The sequence below is a fragment of the Pygocentrus nattereri genome, chromosome 10 (genome assembly GCF_015220715.1).
Source record: "Pygocentrus nattereri isolate fPygNat1 chromosome 10, fPygNat1.pri, whole genome shotgun sequence".
NCBI classification, from domain to species: Eukaryota; Metazoa; Chordata; class Actinopteri; order Characiformes; family Serrasalmidae; genus Pygocentrus; species Pygocentrus nattereri.
Window position 1 is genome coordinate 10,244,333 of NC_051220.1, and position 21,076 is coordinate 10,265,408.

A 21,076-nucleotide genomic window follows, 5' to 3' on the forward strand; every position below is an offset into this window, starting at 1 on the left:
CAGAATGCAATGATGTGCAAATCATTTAAGCACGATTTTAATTGAAAATAGTACAAAGACAACATTTTAAATCAAATTTCACTTCACAAATAAATCAAAGCTCGTTTCTCTCAGTTCTCTGATGACCTCACAGTCCTAATGTGTTCGGATCCTGCATTTTAACATGTTTGAGTGATGAAACCATGCATGAGAAATCATGATTATTACTCTTTCCCACTGGTGAACCACATACAGTATCAGTCAAAAGTTTGGACACACGCACTACCTACTATTTAACGGATTTCGTAATAATAATTAGAACGTTGGAACTATGCAGTAGTTCATATGGAATGAGTCTAGTCAAAAATACTAGCCTTCTGCCTCCCAGGGCTGTTTAGACTCCGCCCTCCCTCGTCACAACACGGCTGATTGAAGGAAATGCATTAATGAAGACAGACGTTCTTTCAGTTTAAAGGGGAAACGCATAATTATTTGGATGATGTAATAATTGCGGTTCCAACTCTAGATGTCACTAAAGTCCTAAACGAAAACAATATGTGAATTAATTCCTACATCATCCATTTTGATACAGGTATTTTTCTTAAAAAATAATTCAGAAACTTTTATACAAAAGCTTTAGATCAGTGTCTAAGAAAACTTAAAAAATATACAGTCAGGTGTGTCCAAACTTTTATACTAAGCAGCACTTTGAGATGCAGACAGCAGAGGTTATGCGTCAGTATTACATTCTTTAAAAAGATGGTTCTTCAAAGGTTCTTTAGTAAAGGGAATGGTTCTATTTAGTACAATGACTTCTATATAAAACCATTTGCATACTTATATGGTTCATTTGGTGATTGATGGAGAGTGTATTGTATATGGTTCTATTTAGCACCAAAAAGGGTTCTTCTATCTTTACAAGGCTGACGTCGTAAACAATGGAACGCTTTTTAGTGCTTCATAGAACCATACATAACACATTCTCTGAAGAACGGTTCCACCATGCAAAGAACCATTTAAGCATGAAATGGTTGTAAGTAGCACTCCCTTTACTAAAGAACCATTTAGAAACCTTATTTTGTACAGTATACAGTATGTTGCAGTTTGTTGGGGTGGGTATTATTGTTTGCGTTTTTAAAATTCAGAATATCTGAATCTGAACCAGTGTTTCTCCTTCTATCATGTTGAAAAAATATCCAGCACTGACACCTCACAATATCAGCTGTCCTACAATCATCAGTCCTCATAGGAAATTACTTGAATTTTAATGTAAACACTGTTTTTTTATGTGTCCATTGTCCCACAAATAATTTCTAATAAAACAACACAATGGAAAAAAACAGCTAGTCGTGTAGAGTGTGGATTTTTACTTAATCAACTAATGTTAGTTTGACACTTTAGTGCCCTCTAGTGGCAGTGTGGGCTGATACAAGCACCAATAACGCAACACACTTTAATCCAGTCTCGGTTTTTCTGTCCATTTTCCCTCTCAATTTTTATATACACAATAAAACAGGATATATGATCCTGAAGGAGCAGCACAAACTGGAATAAAAGCTGGAGGTGCAGAGTAAATTTCTTTTCTATTATTCTTATTCGCAGAGTTACTCTTAGTTTGAAGCTTTGGCGCCCTCAGGTGGCAGCGTAGGATGATGTGTACAGTAACACATTAACGTACAAACAGGTTTTCTGTGTCATTTTTTTTCCCATTAAAATATATAAGCTTGGTGTAAGACTTTTGTAGTAAAATAACACAAAAGAAATTAGTTATGTACAGTGTTATTTTTATTTACTGAATCAGTTTACAGTTTGACACTTTGGTGCATGCTGGTGCAAGCAGCAGCAAAACAGCAAATGTTGAGGCACCCACTGTTTTTTTTTTTTCGCTCCAAAAAAGCATATATATTTCTGATGCAGCACAAATTCTTTATAATAAAGCAGTTTTTGAAATAATGAATCAATCATGTTGCATTTTGGTGCCTTCGGGTGGCAGTGTTGGGTGGTGCAAAACCAACATAAACCAACACATAATCCTAACTATTTTGTAAAAAGATAACACTAAGGAAAAACATTATTATGTAGCATATAGTATTTGTGTTTTAAATTGCATGTATGTATACATTATATGTATATTAAATTTCTTGGTGCCCTCTGGTGGCAGCACAGGCACCCATTGTTTCTCCCCCATTGTTATTTTCTCTCTTAATTAAGGTATATAATTGGAAGGCAGCATGACTGCAAAACAAAAAATAGGTCTAAAAAGAGCAGCTTTGTTTTATTGTTTTTTTTTATTAAGGTAATACAGCATGCAGCACTGATATTACAGGTTTTAGGGCACCTAAATTTATCTTTTCTCCCAATTGACATGGATTTCCGAAGCAGCATGCATTTGTTGCAATAAGACAACAGAATGGGAAATGATCATGCAGTGTGTATTATATTATTGTACAGTTTGTACTGCTGTTTTTGTCTCCCTCTGGTGGCAACAAGGGGTAATTCAAGCACCACAAGCATAACACGCTTTAAGGCACTCACAGTTTTTTTGTGTATGTATTCTTTTCTTAAATAAGATATATAATCATGAAGCAGCACGAGTATTTCGTAATAAGCCGACAGAATGGGAAAAATTATTGTGTGGCGTATATTACATTTGTTATTTTAAAACGAACACAACTACTACTTTGTCTCCCTCCGGTGGCAGCGCGGCGTGATGCAAGCAGGAACGACATGGCACTTTTTAAGACACTCTTTTTATCCCACTGTTGTTTTCTCTCATAATTAAGATCCAGCAGCCCGACTACTTTGTAATAAGATCAAATAAAACAAAAAACTCGTGTATATATATAACGGTTTTGTTTTCAATTTTGTTTTATTTACAAATGACTAATACTACAAACGACCCTTTGGCGCCCTCGGGTGGCAGCTCGAGGTAATGCAGGGAAGCGACACAGCACATACGTACGTAACTCGTGTGTGTGTGTTTTTGAGTGTGTGCGGGGTGGGGAGGCGACAATCTGCTACCGTGCCGCCCGAACTCAAACTGTAAGCAGCTCCATTGGCCATAGCCACATAGAAAACGCCAACGCAGGACCTGCAGCGCCTCGGCCATGTAGGTACCAAAGAAACCGCGTTTCACAGCGTTATGTTCGTCGTTTGTGACGCCGCCGGAGCAGCGGAGCGTCCACCGGGCTCCGAGCTTTCGCTCTCGGGGGGGTTTAATTTTTTAACCTTTAAGCTTTTTTAGCCGAAGCGAGACGGGCCGGGGCTGGAAATGTAGTACGTCATTAAAATGGCGCCAAAAGATTAAGTTCAGGGGGGCAGATAAATGAAGAAATATCACCCTCTTCTGACCCGGCAGAGGGTTTTAGACTCAAATCGCCCCGAACTGCACGATTTTGGGGCGATATCTGCATCTAGACGTGTATTGGAGCCAGCTTGTTATTCGCCAGCTTCTTGGTCGAATTTTCCCGTTCCACCTTAAAAGGTGTAGCACTAACATTCTGGAGCCTCAGCAGCCAGAATGTGACTGCTGCAGCATTTAAGGTGGAACGGGAAAATTCGAATAGGAAGCCAACTTCAGCCTCAGCGATTTTTTCCTTCTTTGCATTATTTGCCTGCTTTAAACTTGCCTCTCGCATGCAGCACTAACACGAATACATATAGAATAGCCTTTAATTCCCCTGCACTCTGTTTGTGCAGCGTTAGTGTACAGTTAGTGCTAGTTTTGTGTTTAAATATTGTGACTTCTCTACGTGACGTTACAGCAAACTTACTCATATCACAGGAGGCGTTCAGATGATCAGACGCCCGAGATGGAAATGTGTTAACTTTAATATTGATCATCTCACTTTTTAAATACATGTTGTTTACCAGCAGCTCCAAACAGCTGCAGGCAAGTTTAAGGAGAACGGCGTGTTTTATTCACCTTCGGGTTAAAGTTGCACCGTTAAAGTCGATCGGTTTTACAAACTGACTCTAAATCCGCTCCGAAATTTGTTGCAAATGTTATGAAAAATGATTAAATTTGAGAATTAGCGGAGTTTCTCATTTCTGGACAGGCACTGTAATGGACAGCTATGCCGTGTAAAGGGGGGCTGGCCGGGGGCGTGGCCTGTGTGTGAGAGAGCGAGGCGGGGGAGAGAGACACTGAGAAAGAGCGGGTTTCTGTTTTTAGCGTTTTTCCTTCAGGTTTAATTCGTCATTCCTGAAAAGAAGTCCGCTTTATTTCTTAGTTTATTAAATTAAATCTACGTTTTAACACTGCGTACTCCGTGATAAACAATACAAATTTAAAATACAAAATTAAACAAAAAATTTAATCCAAATTTTGTAAAGTAAAATAAATCCAGCATCTACGCTGTAACACTGCACCCTCTGATGATAATAATAAACATTGTGGTAAAATCTTTTTTTATTTATGTATATAAATTTCCAATAAAAAATAATGAAAATGTACATTTTAAAAACTGCCTACTAATAAATATTTGTGAGAGTATGTACAAATTTCTTTTAAAATTTCCAAAATTAACTTTTTACCTTTAACGCAGCTTACTCTTGTGATAAGAATGACATTAATATCTGCATCAACTGCAACACTTGACATTATATTTGTAAGTGCACAACAAGTCTGCTTGCTTGTTTTTTGTTTTGCTTGGCTTGACTGTTTTGTACTGTTTACCTCAAAAACGAAACACTTGTTAAATCGCAGTGATGATTCCAGAGGTCTTTAAAAAAACTTCCTCAAGCAAAGGTCCAGAACATCATAACGTCTAACTTGCATCATGATTCAGTGCCATATACTGTTTACTGAAGTAATAGTTATAGCAACATCTTATATATCGTCAGCTCATTGCCGAATGAAAGAAAGTACTGCATTAATCTATTTCAACAACATTTATTGTAAGTTTTCTCTTTTTAGATCTTTTTACATCATGTAAAATAATCTGGCTCACTTTCTACTCCAATGGCTGTGTCTCATCTCGTCCCTCCCCTGTGCGTGGGCTTCTCACTGGAGTCTCAGGGCTCATCGAAATGCACAGATCTGATTGGCTGAGTGTCACATGTGATTTTTACAACGAATAGGTTGGTCTGAGAGTTTTCTGGGCCGCTAAAGATGTGCTGCGCATACTAGAAAAGTTATGCTGAAATAGGACCACCCTGTCGAAATTAAATAATTCTCCTTAGTTTATCGGTTACAGACCCAGGTCCTCATAGGACAGTGTCTGGGTCCGGTCTCGGACCGAGGTCCACTTATTATTGACCTCTGTTTTAGAGGTTTATTGCACCATCTAGACCCCTGCACCCGAACAGAGGTCACGTGATCCAATCAGAATTGTCGTGTGAAGTCATTGTGACATGTAAGGCTACTGATGACACAACAGAATTCTCTGAGTGTTTTAGATCTTTCAGCAACATCACAGGACCAAACACGATGCGTCTTTCAGCTTAAAGACATGTAGGCTGATTATTTTTAATAGTGGTGTTATTATTTTGTTAGTGCTGTGTTGTAGTGTTGGCCAATATGACAGTAATTTATCATTATTGTGATAATTTGTCATAGATATCATCAGTATTGAATGAACATGGACCAACTGAATGTTTTGTTACAATGCGAGTATAATTAGTCCCGTTTAATTAGATTCAGTGCAGCACAGTTATAAATAAAATAAACACATAGTTATAGCTGTATGTTTATTATTGAATTATATGCTGTGTTGTATAAAATTACATTTTGCCTTGAAGTATTGTGATTTGTTTTTTTTGTTTTTTTTTGCCATATCGCTCACCTCTACTATGTTATTACTGCTGTTCTGTGATACCAAAGTATAATGATTCAAGAATAATAGCTGTTATTTATGGTTATTATGTAGGGATTGGAGATATGGCAAACATAACATCACAACACTTAAAGGCATTTTTCATTTTCATTTGATAAGTTGGGACAGTTACTACGTTTAATATTAACACTTGGAACATTTTCCAGCCTCACTGTCTATTAAAATCACACAGGTTGTTTTTGTTACTCTCTCTTTAAGACAGGACATATGTATATACAGCAGAGCTGATTGGCTACACTATGTTGTGTCTTATTCAGAGAGCAGGGCTGAAACGCCCTATATAACTTCAATGTGAATGGGTGGCTCTAAATTGTTGTAGGCTGAATAAGTGAATGTGTGATATCACAAAAACCAATTTAATTAATTTAAATGATTTTGCAGCTTAATTTCCATGCATGGACTGAGAGAACGGTATGCTTTAGCAATGTTTACATTTTTTCTTTGAAGTATTGACAGTATTCAGTATGTGCTCAGAAAATAATGTCTTCATTTATTATTTTTTAATTTTATTATTTTTTTATTATTTTATTTTATTATTATTAGTAGTAGTAGTATAACAACAAATATCATCTGATATTTAGAGTGTGTTTATTTCTGAGCTAGCAGCATTTACACATAAACAGATGTTTATCATGCTGCTGGTTGTGTCTGTTGAAGCTCCTCATGCTGGTATCGGTCAGCTATGTTGCGAGCAGCTTGATGGGAGACACACGGCGGTCATGGCCATTAGCTAATGTCCGAGACCATCTGTGCACTGTGTTTGAGTTTAAAATGAAACTGCTGTGTGCAGATTGGTGAGGCGTCGGGAGACCACGGGCGTGCTGACCATGAAGCGAAACCGAGTGCCCAGCACCAGCGAGGACTCCGATAATGGAAGTAAGCACTTTTTCAGTTTTTGCTTTCATCTTTGATTCTCTGTGTGTCCTTCTCTCGCTCCTCTCATTTTCCCCCTCATAATGAAGTGAGCAGAACAGAGTAGCCTGCCTGCTGTAGTGTAGCTTTTCAAACCCACGTGTTTACGTTCAGGACAGTGGCAGGCCAGGTGTGCGCAGGAAGCGGAGACAAACTCACAGGTGGTGAGGAGGCTCAGGTAGCGGTTTTGGAGGTTCACAGAGGTTGTCCCAGGTCAGGGTAGTGGTCAGGGTCACTGTGATTAGGAGAGCTGTGAATGAGTCAGTGATCAGCCAGTGAATAAAGTTAACTACAGCTGTGTACTACATTATGTGTAGTAGTAAGTGAAAGGTGGATAGTAAGTGTTTTTACAATATTAATACAAAAAATGTGATTTCATGTCTGTAAACACACTAGCTGAACCCTTTCCAAACCTCTTGTCTTGACAACCTGCTGTTACTTTTGTTTCTTTAAATTAAATCAGGTGCTGATTCGAGCAAATCCAGCGAAGGCTGGTGCGTGCCTAGATGTCAGGAACCAAATGTGTGTTGTACTACTTTGAAAACAAAGCCTTCTTGTTAGTTTTTACTGTATTTATGTTTATTTTCATTAATGTTCTATTGTGGTTGTAGTGGCAGACGGTTTGCTTACTTTTTGACAAGACTATATGTAAATGTGTTTGAACATCACAAAAACAATGCATTCAAAACTTCCAGCTGCATTTTCATTAATGGACCACATGAGGAGTGAATAGAATGTTATGAAACCTTAAAGTTCATAAACTCTTATTTCAACAATACTGTGGAGAAAATGTCAATGATATGGGGCGTTTAAGGTCACCCTTCTCAAATCCAGTCCTGGGGTTCCCCCACTCCACATTTCACTGACTCTCCTGATCATACTTATTTCAAACTCTAGAACTGAGTCAGCATTGTTTGAACACGCCTTACACGGAGTCTCCCACTGAAAGCTGACCTTTAGGCTCACAGTGTGTACCAGTTAGCATCGTGGCAACTGCACAAACATATGTAGCATAGCTAAAAACAGTAAAAGCAGTCTTGAGGCCTGCATTTCGTCCAATTTTTTGGGTAATAGTCTGCCATACACTGCCAAGAAAGCACATAAGCAAGTATAAAATTCCTCTAGAAGCTTCGGTTTTCACTAAAAAAATTAACAAAGTGAACTTCAGACATCAAATATGTCTTGGCTTCATAGTAAAGGAGAGAAAAGCTGCACATTTGATTTTTCACCAAAGTATCACTTTAATGAGGTGAAACAAACGCATTGGAGGAGGATCTAGTCTATACAGGCTTAAAGAGTGCTGGATTGTCCACAAGGCCGCCATGAGAAAACGTCGTCACTCAATGATCAGTTTGTTTTAATTGTACAAACACAGCTTTTCCAAGTTCTGAAAAGTTCATGCTCATTAGCCTTTTTCTAACTGGGGACCCAAAACAATTACTTGTAGACTTGCCTTTTAAATGTGAATTTGCTAACGCTAACAGGCTATAAAAGTTCTGAAAGATCTCAGTTGAAAAGCGCCAACTGTTTCCTCCTGGCTTTAATGCAGTTTTGGGGACTTTAGACTTTCTTCAGCTGTATATTAAAACTGCTCTGTCTGTCATCTTCCTGGTTGAGCGGTATTCACTCAGCATTCTCTCTCTCTTGTTCTGTTGTCTAGGTAACTGCACGTCGTGGTCTCAGATGTCAAACTCTCACAGGAGACGAGACGGGAAGAGACCCTCTGAGGTACCACCCCCCTCAGGCTCTCTCATCCAGTCGGATCATTTTGTACTTTAGGAATTTGCATACTGAACTTAGAGCTGTAGCATTGAAGTCATGTGATTGTGATCTTCTGATAATTCTAGGACAGCTCTAGAACACTTTAGAACAGCAGGAGAGAACTTATAACAGCTTACACAAGCCTCTACTGTGCATGTTTGAGTCTGTAGAGCAAAGAGTTTGAGAGAAAAAGCAATAGAATGTAAAATAAAGCATGAAATAAGTCATTTCAAGAACTCCTTAGTTTTGTTTATACGTGAAACCAAATACAGATATAATCATTAATATCTGCCAGTTGTTTGTCATTACATTAGTGTTTACTGCAGAAACTTTGCCTTTTGCTTTATAAGAAGCATTGCATTGCAAAAATATCTGCTTCCATGGACTTACATTAAAAGTATTTTCTTTTGCCTTCTCCTGTAAAGTTGCCATTTTTGAGATACAAGGTTTGGAGATATGTCCACTAAATAAAAGGCCTCAGTATGCAGACTAGTGCAAGCACAGAAAAAATGTTTTAGAGCAGAAATGATCGATTTATCATAACATGTTCACACGTTTTAAAAGGCGAATTAATGTTCGAACACATGGTACGCAGTTGCTAGTTTAGCGTAACATTTCGCTGTGTGGATGGTCAATTGGACTAGTGTAATTTTTTATCTTTCTCTGTCCCGTACACAGGTGTTCAGGACGGATCTCATCACAGCGATGAAGCTTCATGACTCATACCAGCTGAATCCAGAGGAATATTATGTTCTCTCTGATCCCTGGAGGCAGGAGTGGGAGAAGGGTGTTCAAGTTCCTGTGAGCCCGCACTCCATTCCCAAACTCACCGTCCGGTACGCCCACTGTGATAGCTTGGAGGAAATCAAGCTTAGACTATTTTCCCTGATATCCCAAATAACAAGGGATTAAAATATGTGTCTCCACCAATTAACCTGGTGCTGTGTGACTCACTGGTATCTATAAACTTGGATCAAACTTGCCTACTATTGCTTTTAGCTGTCTGTTGTACTTTTCTCTGTTTACAGCTACCTCTTATCTACTTTAGTTTAGTACTTCTACTTTTCTTATCTATTTTATTCTGGAGGTGATGTTTAGACTGTAACTAGATGGCTAAGACATCATTATTGGATATCATAGCTAAAACTGTATTAAACAGCGAAAAACTTAAATACTTAAATTTCAAAGTAGAAGTGCTGGATTTCCAGATCGATTCATGTTTTTTTTTTCTTCTCTCACAGCGTGGTGGCAGAAAAGTCCTCTGCCTTGTTGTTCACCAGACCGAAGAAGCTAATTCGCTCATGGGGTGCAGAGGCATCTGCCCTGGGCTACGTGGGTATCGGGAAGCTTTCGGAGGGAACATGTCGTTACGATCTGAACGAGGCAGATGTAGCCTGGCTGGAAGTAGCCAACAAAGAGTTCGGTGCTATGGGTGAGAGATTTGTGACATTCATTACTCCAGTAAAAATGTAGTGTTTCACATAATACAGTGATGTGGTGTCACAATTTGGTACATTTTTCGATACAGCAAAAATAATGAGTCTTACATTAAGTTAATGTTTCCATTTTAAGCTTATTAAAGTATTTGGTGTCAGTAACATGCTAGCCACAAGCTAACATGTTAATCATGATATAACAGCACAATGTAATACACTGTCAAACAAAATCACACTGTATTGCATTGTATTATTACATCCCTAATTAGGGCTGAAGATGACTTGTCTTTATGTCAAAATCACAATCCGAAATTTTCAAATCGCAAGAGCTGCAATTTTTTTGTGATCTTATAGTCTCTTATCAACTGCATTGCTACTTTGCAAGTTTTAATTAAAGGAAATGTATTCTAATATCATGGGACTAGTGTTTTTAGATTTTAGATCAGTTTGACTAATCAGAAACAACCAAACATCCATGTGCTGTGACATCTCAACCACAGTTAACTGGCAGGCTGTTGTTATTTGACTTGGATCTTGTGTTAAGCTCTCAGGCCTTACGCCATAAAACGTGTACGTTGGTCTTCTTAGCCCAAAATAGGCCCATACCTCAATATAGAGAAAATAATTTGCAATTTAAATCATAATCAAAATATTCGCCAAAGAAATCGCAGTTAGATATTTTTCCAAAAGCGATCAGCCCTATCCCTAATCCTACTGTACCGTTTGGAATTAGGTGTCACATTAATAACTTTTGTTACTATATTTAATAAACATTAAGTTGCAGATTAAATAGCTTTTTTGTATTTTATTCAATATTGCAAGTTTAGCTGATTTCTGGGGCAGCAAAAGTTATTTAATGTGAAATGGGGTGGGGGAGGGCATAATTCTGAATATTAATCTAATCTTTCTCACTCATTTTAGAAACAGCTTTGTTCATCATTTGAAAATATGTAATTATTTGCAGTTGTGCGGGTCTGGTATGTTTTATGAGGTTTTATTTCTGAAACAATCTGTTTCAGCCTTTTATATAGTGTATGTATGATGTTAAAGAGAGAGGTGTTTAAGTACAGCTGTGCTAAAGGTCAGGGGCGTGTGTGTGTGTTCTCAGGTATGCAGCTGCTGGACGAGAACACCATGGAGAGAGTCATGGAGGAGTTTGAGCGCTGTTGCTACGACAACATGAATCACGCCATGGAGACAGAGGAGGGGCTCGGGATCGAGTATGATGAGGACGTGGTGTGCGACGTCTGTCAGTCACCTGACGGCGAGGATGGCAACGAGATGGTGTTCTGTGACAAATGCAACATATGTGTGCATCAGGTGAGTGAGAGTCAGAGGGCGGTCTCTCGTTATTGCTTGTGTGTGTGTGTGTGTGTGTGTGTGTGTGTGTGTGTGTGGGACCTGAAGTTTTCCAGAGTATAATCAGTCCAAGAAAAGTTGTTAAAAATAATCAATTTGATCAACAATTGTGTTGATACATAAAACTCTGTAGGTTTTTGGGTGGTCCATTTTAACCTATACTGTTCAAGCCATGTAATGAGATGTAGTCCTTTGTCGTGCTTTATTCAATTATAGAAGTGGGCGATATTGCAAAAATGTAACATCATAAAACTTTCAGTGTTTCATAATGCATCTTTGGTCACAGTATTTTTTCTGTCATCTGATAAGTAGTGCCACGTTTTGAAGAATACTATTAAACTATGTAATGTTTCACATTCCATTGTACACTAAAATTTTAATATGACAACTTGTACTTTCCTTATGAGCAAACATGTATATAAAATACTTATGATATCCACAATATGCTCTAAAAAGCTTATTGTGACATTATCATGTTAATAAACATTGCCATATTGCTCAGCCCTACTGTGTTGTTGGCTTTATGCCCATATTAAGTGGTCTGTTTCATTACCCATGGCATGTGAGCATAAACGCTCTTACCTAATCTAGTGCTGCCATGGTTAATTTAAATTGATTTCTTGATTAAAAAATAATTTAAGTTTACATTCTTGATCAGCTGCCTTAGTGATTACTAAGTTAACTACATAATAAGCAGGCTATCCACTAGTCATTATAAAGCCGTGTTTAGCATATTCTCCACAAGAAAGAGCTGTGCATCAGTGAAAGAGGGATTCAAGACGAGTAGGATTTTTTAAAATGCGTGTATCATTTATGTGAAGTATAAATGAATGTGTGCTATAAACTGGTTGTATCTGATTACTTGATGGATCGTCAGATAGTGTAGTAGATAATGACAGCCCCAATCCTGTCAGCAGCATCTTTACTGTTGGTCATTCTCCATCATGCTTTGTGTATAACTCTAGTTGTTTTTGTTTGAAAGAAGATATGGGCACAAATTGTATAAAGGCTGGAGAGAGTGCAAAATGCTTTACATTGTGATAATATAAGTCATTGGGTGTGGACCTAACTAATCCATACTAATCCACACTAATCCATACAATAACCCCCATGTGTATGTGTGGTTTAATCAGTGCCGTGTCTCTCCTGCAGGCATGTTATGGCATCCTGAAGGTTCCTGAGGGCAGTTGGCTGTGTCGGACGTGTGCGCTGGGCATCTCCCCTAAATGCCAGCTGTGCCCGAAGAAAGGCGGAGCCATGAAGCCCACCCGCAGTGGCAGCAAATGGGTCCACGTGAGCTGTGCCCTGTGGATTCCAGAGGTATCGGCACTTTATCGTAATATAACACAATGTACATGTTAGAATAGAAAAATCAGTAGAGCACAATACAGAGTGCAATATAATATTGGTCACATTTAAAGGTCTCTCTCTCACTCCCTCTTGCTTTCTCCAGGTGAGCATAGGTAACCCAGAGAAGATGGAACCCATCACAAGTGTGTCTCAGATCCCCAATAACAGATGGGCTCTGATCTGCTGTCTGTGTAAAGAGAAGACTGGAGCCTGTATCCAGGTCAATACATAACAATAATGCTATAATAATAATAGGGTTTACCTTACTTGAGCCCTGCTGTTTAACGTTGACATGGCATTGTTTTGTTAGTTTTAATTTGCAGAGTTAAGTACATTGTTACCAAGTAATAATACAATACAGAACAAATTCACTGTGAAACACACATTCACTATCTGTTCCTTCTTTTCTGTTTCAATATCCTGCTTTCCTCCTTTCCTTTCATCCCGTTCCCTTTGTTTTCTCTTCTGTTCTTCCCTCAGTGTTCTGCTAAAAGTTGCCGCATTGCATTCCACGTGACTTGCGGCCTGCAGTTCGGTCTGAAGATGAACACCATCCTGACGGATGATGACGAGGTCAAGTTTAAATCCTTCTGCCCCACGCACTCGGGCATGGACTGGTCCGACAGCTACGGAGGAGCGAAAGAGGACGGAGGGATGGCTGGGAGGGGTAGAGGTGCGGATGCTGTTTGTCACAGCGACCCGCGTGGAACACACCTCAGCGAGAGAAAGCTCCGCGTCCAGCAGCTGGAGGACGAGTTCTACCGCTTTGTCACCCCCGATGATGTTGCCAAGCACCTGCGGTTGCCGCTGGAGACAGTAGACTTCTTGTTCCAGTACTGGAAGCTGAAGCGGAAGGCAAACTTCAACCAGCCGCTCATCACACCCAAGAGAGAGGAAGAGGAAAGCCTGGCACGTCGGGAACAAGAAGTGCTTCTTCGCAGGCTCCGCCTCTTCACACATCTGCGGCAAGACTTGGAGCGGGTAGGTACCTTGCAGGCCACTCCCTCTTGCTCAAATCATTGTCCTGAGGGATTGGGTGTTCCAGTGGAAGCCCCGCCGAAGAAGCTAATGCACCCTCATCATAAGCACAGACAGGAGGAACCAGTGAGAGTTCAGGGCAATAAGAGTGGCGGGTAAAGCCACCCAGTCTCTGCAATGGGATTTTTAAAATTCAAATAAACAGCACAGTGCAGAACACAGGAGCTTGGATACTACTTTATATTTTAAGAAAGTGTGTTTGAGATCACTTACACAGTGTAAGATAGGTGTGTTATGGTTTAGGCATAGATTATACAAGATGTTAGTAGGTGTACATGAACTTGTAGTACTTGCATGCTGCCTTAGCATTGGGCTTCCATATAAAAAAAAAAAAGAAACCTTCAGACATCAAATATGTCTTGGCTGGTTCACAGCTGATTCTTTGTCAGATTATGGCTTTAGAGAAAGGGAATCGTGCCTGCCCACTGTATTAGAAACCCTGGTCTTGTATTTCAACTCTGACCACTTTAGTAGAAACACCTGCCTTGTGCGTCCCCTTACTGGTCATTTTATTAGAAACCCCTTCCTTGCACTACCACTCACTGGCCACATTTTTAGAAACACCTACTTTTTAATTCCGCTCACTGGCCACCTGTGCCTTCTACTTACACTCACTGACCACTTTATTAGAAACACCTACCTTATAGGTCCAGTATATCAGTGTACAACTACAGACTGTAGCCCATCTTTTTCTCCACAATGTCTCTGCCCCCCTCTGAACCTTTCATCATAGGTCAATTTCTGACCACAGGATCGCTTTCAGCCACACATTATTTAGATTTGCTTACGTTTTGGCTCAAAAATGTTTGTACATTTTTGGAATTTTGCAGTCATTCTTTACAGCATTCTCCAGCTTCTAAACGCATCCATTTATACATTACCATGACCACTGTTTAAAAGCTGTGGATGGAGTTGAATAGAACATATTGATGAAGTTTTTTTTTTTATTGAAAAAGAAGCATTTTTCATCTCCAGTTTCCAGTCCAATCACACTATCGTATAGACACTGAAGTCCAGCTTGAAGATTTAGCTTCAGGATGCTGCTCATTGAGATTCTATGTCTGCAGGGTTTTTGTTTAAATCTAGAATGGAAAGGTAAGTTGAGTGCCAGTTAAGGAAAATGATGCATGTCCTCTTCAGTACTGTACTACATCAGTACTTCCATCTTCAGGCTGGTCCTTGATCGCATCTGAGTAGTGTTTCCCCAATCCTGATCCCTCTTTTATTTCTCAATTCCAGTAACACACCTGAGCCAACTCAGTTCAGTAGTGCAGCAGCCAGAGTTCAGTTTCCAGACCTGATTTAATCTGTCTGTGCCTGACCGTTAGTTATGTTAGTGGTTCTGTACTCAAAAGTAATGTAGATTCCAGAATACAGGAAATAGAGGACTGCTGTATTCCATTTTAGCATATTTTATCACTCTGCCTTTGAAATGCCTGATGGAGACTGTATAAAAGTTGGTTGTGTGTGTGTGTGTGTGTGTGTGGACACAGGTCCGTAACCTGACCTACATGGTGACCCGTCGGGAGAAGATCAAACGGTCCGTGTGTCGAGTGCAGGAGCAGATATTTCATCACCACGTCAGGCTGCTGGAGCAGGGCAGACTCTCTGGTGAGTCCCCTGCTGCACAAGCAGAGATGCTACACTCAGATGCATCACAATATTGTAACCCATCGCTTCCCACCCCGATCCGCAGGGCTCTCTGGACGCACCACATTTTTTCCTTCATCTCCATGTATTGTGATTTGTGTTGGAGCAAAAATGTTGACTGTCTGGGGAGCCCAGAGGACTGGGTTGAGAACCACTGTTGTAACCCACATGCAACAGTCTGATTCAAAAGGATGATCAAGGAACACTATAATATGAATAACGAAAGAAAGCAGACACATTCCTTTAGTCATGTCATTTTAGGAAAAGGAGAATAGTCGTAACATTTAATAGCTGCAATAACACAATGTTTGTGTATTTGAGCTGGAAATTCTTCTTTGTCTTTGCTAACACTTGCAGTTGAAGCCAGCGTCATTGAGAAACTACCAGAAAGAAACACAGTTAAGCGAATTTTTTACACTTGCAAGTGATCAGACACTATTACATGGACATTAAGAGCACCTGGAGGGCTATTTTTAGGACTGTTTTGTAAAGAGTTTGCTAATGTAACAAAATAAACACATTTTACTTTATTTTTATTTATTATATTGTGGTGTAGTTGTCTTGATCTTCAGCTGTCAAGGAAAATGTTCCTGCTATTAAAGGTCCATATCATTGAAAATTTCCCCTTTTTAAATGAAGGATTGAAGTAATATGTAATATTTTCAAAATAAGTTTCAAAACATACCATTCAATTACCAGTGCATATATGGAAGCTTTGCTGCAGAAACAGCCGATTTTGAGTTCCCTGTTACTTTGATGTCACCAGAACCAACTCATTACATATATCCTATATACGCTATTCAGCGTACAGTGAGCTCCGCCCACGCACTCTGAGTGCCTTTTGAATGAGGCACAATACAGACCAGCCAACCAGAACAGCTCCTTTACATATATCATTCTTAAAGGCACAGTAACGAAAAGAGCCTGTTTAATTCTAAAGGATAAAGAGAGGTTGAAAATGGTCATGTAAATTATGCCATTTTTCTATTCATCTCTGTCTCTCTCTATATTTGCATTTCAGGTATATCTTCCACCAGGCGATTAGAGGAGGCAATGTTCTACTTCCGGGCTGCATCCACGTCTCCGCAGCCTCTGAGAGGCCATGCAGCTCAGAACAGCGCCACCGAACACTCGCAGAGAAAAGGTGTCCTGCGTCATGGAGCCTCCAGACGAGGTCATGATGAGGGGGAGGAGCCAGCCAAAGTGGCCAGGGCGGAGCCTTCAATTCTGGGGAAACTGTCCAGCCCAGAGGGGGTCCTGGACGCTGGCTGTGGTGGTACTGAACGGGTGCAGGGGAGCAAAGCAGACCCAGCTACAGCAGTGTACTCGGGGACCAGAGGGGGGCGCGGTGAAAACATAAGGAACGAAGCAGAGCGCCCTCTAGAGGAGCGGAGGAGGAAGAGGAAGAGTATGGTGTGGGTACAGCTGCCAGCCAGAGAGAAACATAAGTCCGGATCAAAGGTGGTAGAGGAGACATGCATTGTGGATCAGAACAGTGTGACAGAGGAGGAGGTGGAGGTTGATGGCAAAGAATCCAGAGCTGAAAGTTGTCCCATTACAGCGCAGTCCAGGTATAATGGTTCTCAAAGGAGGATGAGTTCCAGTCAGGGAAAGCTGTTGGCCAACGGTACGTCAGCGCAGCACATCAAAAACTGGGGAAGCTTCCGGATTCCGAAACGAAGCGAAAGGACTGCAGGAGAAGAACACGAGCAGTTGGAGGGGCGGGGCTTCGTCCACTCTCCTCCTATCAGCTCTCTAGAGGCAAGCCCAACCACCTCCCCTCCAATCAGGACTCGGCTAAGGACGGGCACAGAGAACCGCAGCTTCACCCCGGAGACAGAGCACAGCCAATCGGAGCAGAAGAAGAGATGCCACGCCCAGCGGCTTCGCAGTCATGATCCGATCACGCCACGCTACGGGTCGGAGGTTTTACGGCGCGGTGTTCTCGCGTCGTAATCAACGTCAAAGTGACCGTTACCAAGTAAACTTTATGTGAAGTTATGTGTCAACAAATTAATATTTTTCTTGTGTAATCCAAATAAAAGCAGCACTAAGAGGAGCCACATCTAAGATTTTTATTTATTTTTATGGTTTATTTTGTATTTTATTAAATGATCTTTGTAAGATCTTCATACGTCAGTTGAAAATATCAAATTTAACAGTGAAAGATCTTGTGGCTTATTCTGAACTTCCCAAAGACAAACTAGCCTAACACTGTCAGGAAATGCTGATCACACAAAAAGGGTTAATAATTAATAAGCTAACTAGCAAATTCCAACACATAACAATGTATCACTATTAACAGCAGCACGGCAGACTCGATCTTACTTGTGGCTCCTTTTAAGGCTCTGTTTCTGGACCGATATTTATTTTTCTATTTCTTGATGCTGCTTTCTTTTGTTTTGTGCTTTGTTTACTTTCCCAAGCTGTTTTCTTTTTCTTTTTTTTCTCCTGTCGTCGCCCGCTACAGTGCTACACGAAAAGATCACACACGCTAACAGATAAGCTCATAATAATATAGTTAAACTAGTCTGGCTGAATTTAATTAGCTTAATTTCTGTTTTAAAAAAAGCAAAAAAAAAAAACCAAAAAAAAAACATGATTTCATATGTAATCGTGTCTTGGAAAAACATAGGAACGTAGTGTTGAACGCAGGTTTGACCGATTTGTACAATCATAAATAGCACTTAGCGCAGAGGTTTCCAGTCTCAGTCTTTGGGGCCGTGCGCACTTTTTGTTTTTGTTGAACTCATCATGTGTTCATTTGGGGAAATTGTGCATTGCTTTTGGGAACCACTGAGTTAGTAATCCATTTACTACATTAATATCATGGATAGAAAAGCATGGCCTGCCATACTGGCTCAGATTAGTTATGAGTTGTGTGGTGATTGTCACCAATAATCCTATAAACATTTTTTTTTCTTCTGGGCTAGGTCCCAGAGGCTATCCATGAAAATGTATTTATGGGTTTATTTATTTCCTTATGGTTTTTTTTTGTGTGTAAAGAGGCTTTGGCGCTCTTGTGTCGTCATAGCATCTTTCTCTCCTCAGGTAATATTTTATTTTGTGTACTTTCCGTAATGGTTTCCCCCCCCCCCAAACACCAGCTAAGCTAGACTAAGAAAGATTTTCAACAGAGATACACCACTGACGGTGTAATCCAGTCCACAACAATGGCCCAATGTTTTGTTTTGTTTTTTCTTTTGAGGAAAATGTTCTTGTTCATGTCACATTCATGTACATGTACACATGGTGTTAAGAGTTTTTGGTCTTATAATAATAACAATAATAATAATGATCATTTATAGTAATAATAGTAACAATACCATTAATTTGGCTCACTCCAACAAGGCAAAGCAGCCTGGCTGGTCAGGGGTCAGTTCTCCAAAACCACTGCAGCTTGGTATGTTTAACAATGTAAGTTAGGAGCCACAGTTAGCATCGTTTCATTTACGTGTTTCTTAGTGGTGGTTGGCATATTTAGCAATATTTTGTTGCTGCTGTGAGGCCAAAGCCGTGCATCTCCATTTGAATCGCTTTTTGGACATAATTGATTCTGTCTCAGCTTTTACACCATTTTCTGATGGCAGTTATGAACTAATCGCAATTACTTTCCACAGTTGTCACAATTATGTATACATGACAAGCGACTATGACATGGGTGCTTTTTCCTCAGGAGGAACGAAGCAAATGCATGTAATGTTCGTTAGCACCTTTAGAGGGCAGCAGTGAGTAATGTTTGAGCTCGAACAGTCAGCTGGTAGCTAGTATGTATCGACAGTAAGATAATCAATTAATGACAATTTGGCCATTTTAGAATTGTACTTTAACTGCATGCGCTGAACGAAAAAAATCAGCTCAAATTTGAGGATCTGGACTGGCCTAGAGACGTTTTGAAAGCTGCAGTTGGGCTTTACATGGGAAAATTCCATGATAAATAGACAAACAGAAAATGTCCAATTATTGTCTAAAAATTCTTAATCTATGTTAATGATGAGGGTATTTTTCCTTCTCCTGTAAAGTTACCATTTTGGAGATCTGATGTTTTGTTCCAACGTTGACGAGTAACAGGAACTGTGTCTTAAATGAACAGCTTGGCTAAACAAAATTGACACACTGTCATCCACTGTATCCAGGCAGCTCTTCTGAACCCACTGATGCTGGTGTTTAACTAGAACAACATGTATTATCGCCATAGAAAAGCACTGACCAATAGAATGGATGCTCTAGTGCAGCTACATGAGCCCAAGGTCACCATGCCCAGTGCCAAGCTTGGGCTAGAGGGTTGTAAGGCCCCCAGCATTGGGCTGTGGAGCAGTGGAACTGTGTTCTCTGGAATGATGGAGCTCATCCAATACCTTTGGGATCAGTTGGACTGATCCACCAACATCAGTACCTGACCTCACTAATGCTCAATCAGATCCTCACAGCAATGTTCAGAGTAGAGGCTGTTACGGCAGCACAAACTCACTTTTAATATTTTCATTTCAAAAGAAACGCTGGACTTTTGGACACACCGTACAGCATGATTAAATTTGCTGATTGTTTCATTCTAAACATTAATAGCAAGCAATTTAACTTTAAAGGAATAACGTGGTGTTACTTGCTAATGTGGCTACCAATGAATGAAGTTAGTAGCCACAATTAGCATCATTCAGTTAGCATCATGCTAGGGGGTAGCAATTCAAATTCATTTGTTGTTTTCTATAAAGTTAGCACTTTGACACGAGTATTCTTTGAAGAACTGATCCTTGAAGCAAAATATGGAAGATGGATTTAGCAAACAGTGGCCTAGACCCCTACATTGGCCTTGGAAATAGTGTTTTTGGGGGTGCTGGGTCTGGTCTGGTCTAGACCGGGCCTAGACAGGTCTTATAAGTGCATTCTTAGAAACTGTTCCCAAATCAGCACTTCTGCTGTTTTAGAAGTTCTTCATGCAACTAAAACGCTGAGATGAACTCAGTCTTGATTGTTAACATGTGACTGGATTTCACACAAGAAGCCTTTCCAGCTAACAAGGATCATGAATTTAGGATAACGTTATCGGACAGCCTGCATATCTTTAGCATCCCGTGCATCCGCAAGTTAGAAGTATTCATGTTTAGTTCAGTGATCTCCATTTAAACATGGACCCATATTGCACTAAGTTAAAAAGAATGAGAAAAAATGTATTGTGTATCGCAAAATGATTGAAATCATGCAAATGATTTTTTTTTTTTTTTTGAGAATGATTTCTCAGAGCTTGAAAGGACTTTAAGCTTCGCTACTTGTCAGAGTTGCCTTTGGTCAGTTAAAAAAAAAAAAAAAGTAGAATGTTTGCACTTGGATGTTTTCTTTATTTGTAAGTATTTTTTATGTCGTTTAGGCTAATTGCGAGCAGACTTCGGTGTCGTCCGAGTCAATCTTGTGCCTGTGTGGCTTTGGTTAACCTGTTGCACTAGAATAGAGCAAGGCAGCGCGGCTTGACTATGTTCTCTAAAAGTTATTTTTCACATACAAAGAGACCTTTTATATGAACAAGTGCTGCTGTATTTTTTTGTTATGCATCTATTTTGTGAATAAACCCCTTTGAGAATTAAACTGGGAGACTTTTGGTTCATTGAAAATGTTGAGTACTGGTTTTGTCCACCAGAGGTTGCTAGAACTCAGTGACAGTGAAAGCAGTGAACCTTTTAAAAGACCTCAAGAGGCCTAATTATTACTATTATTAGTAAAGGTTTCTTTTTTTATTAGCTAATTCAACTTGCCATCAAA

General features: G+C 39.8%; 1 protein-coding gene across 2 annotated transcripts; it reads left to right on the plus strand.

Annotated features, from left to right (window-relative positions):
- Positions 1 to 2,943: 2,943 nt before the first annotated feature.
- jade1 (jade family PHD finger 1) lies at positions 2,944 to 20,902 on the plus strand. 2 transcript variants are annotated; one of them, XM_017716744.2, is made up of 12 exons: positions 2,944 to 3,088; positions 4,898 to 5,061; positions 6,607 to 6,692; positions 8,389 to 8,456; positions 9,168 to 9,325; positions 9,731 to 9,921; positions 11,034 to 11,245; positions 12,437 to 12,604; positions 12,738 to 12,854; positions 13,115 to 13,615; positions 15,166 to 15,283; positions 16,344 to 20,902. In XM_017716744.2, exons 3-12 carry the CDS (start codon positions 6,644 to 6,646, stop codon positions 17,276 to 17,278), a joined length of 2,517 nt encoding a protein of 838 aa, XP_017572233.1. In that variant the 5' UTR covers positions 2,944 to 3,088; positions 4,898 to 5,061; positions 6,607 to 6,643; the 3' UTR covers positions 17,279 to 20,902. The 2 variants fall into 2 exon arrangements, with proteins under 2 accessions (XP_017572233.1, XP_017572232.1); XM_017716743.2 differs by lacking the exon at positions 4,898 to 5,061.
- The last annotated feature ends 174 nt before the right edge of the window (positions 20,903 to 21,076 follow it).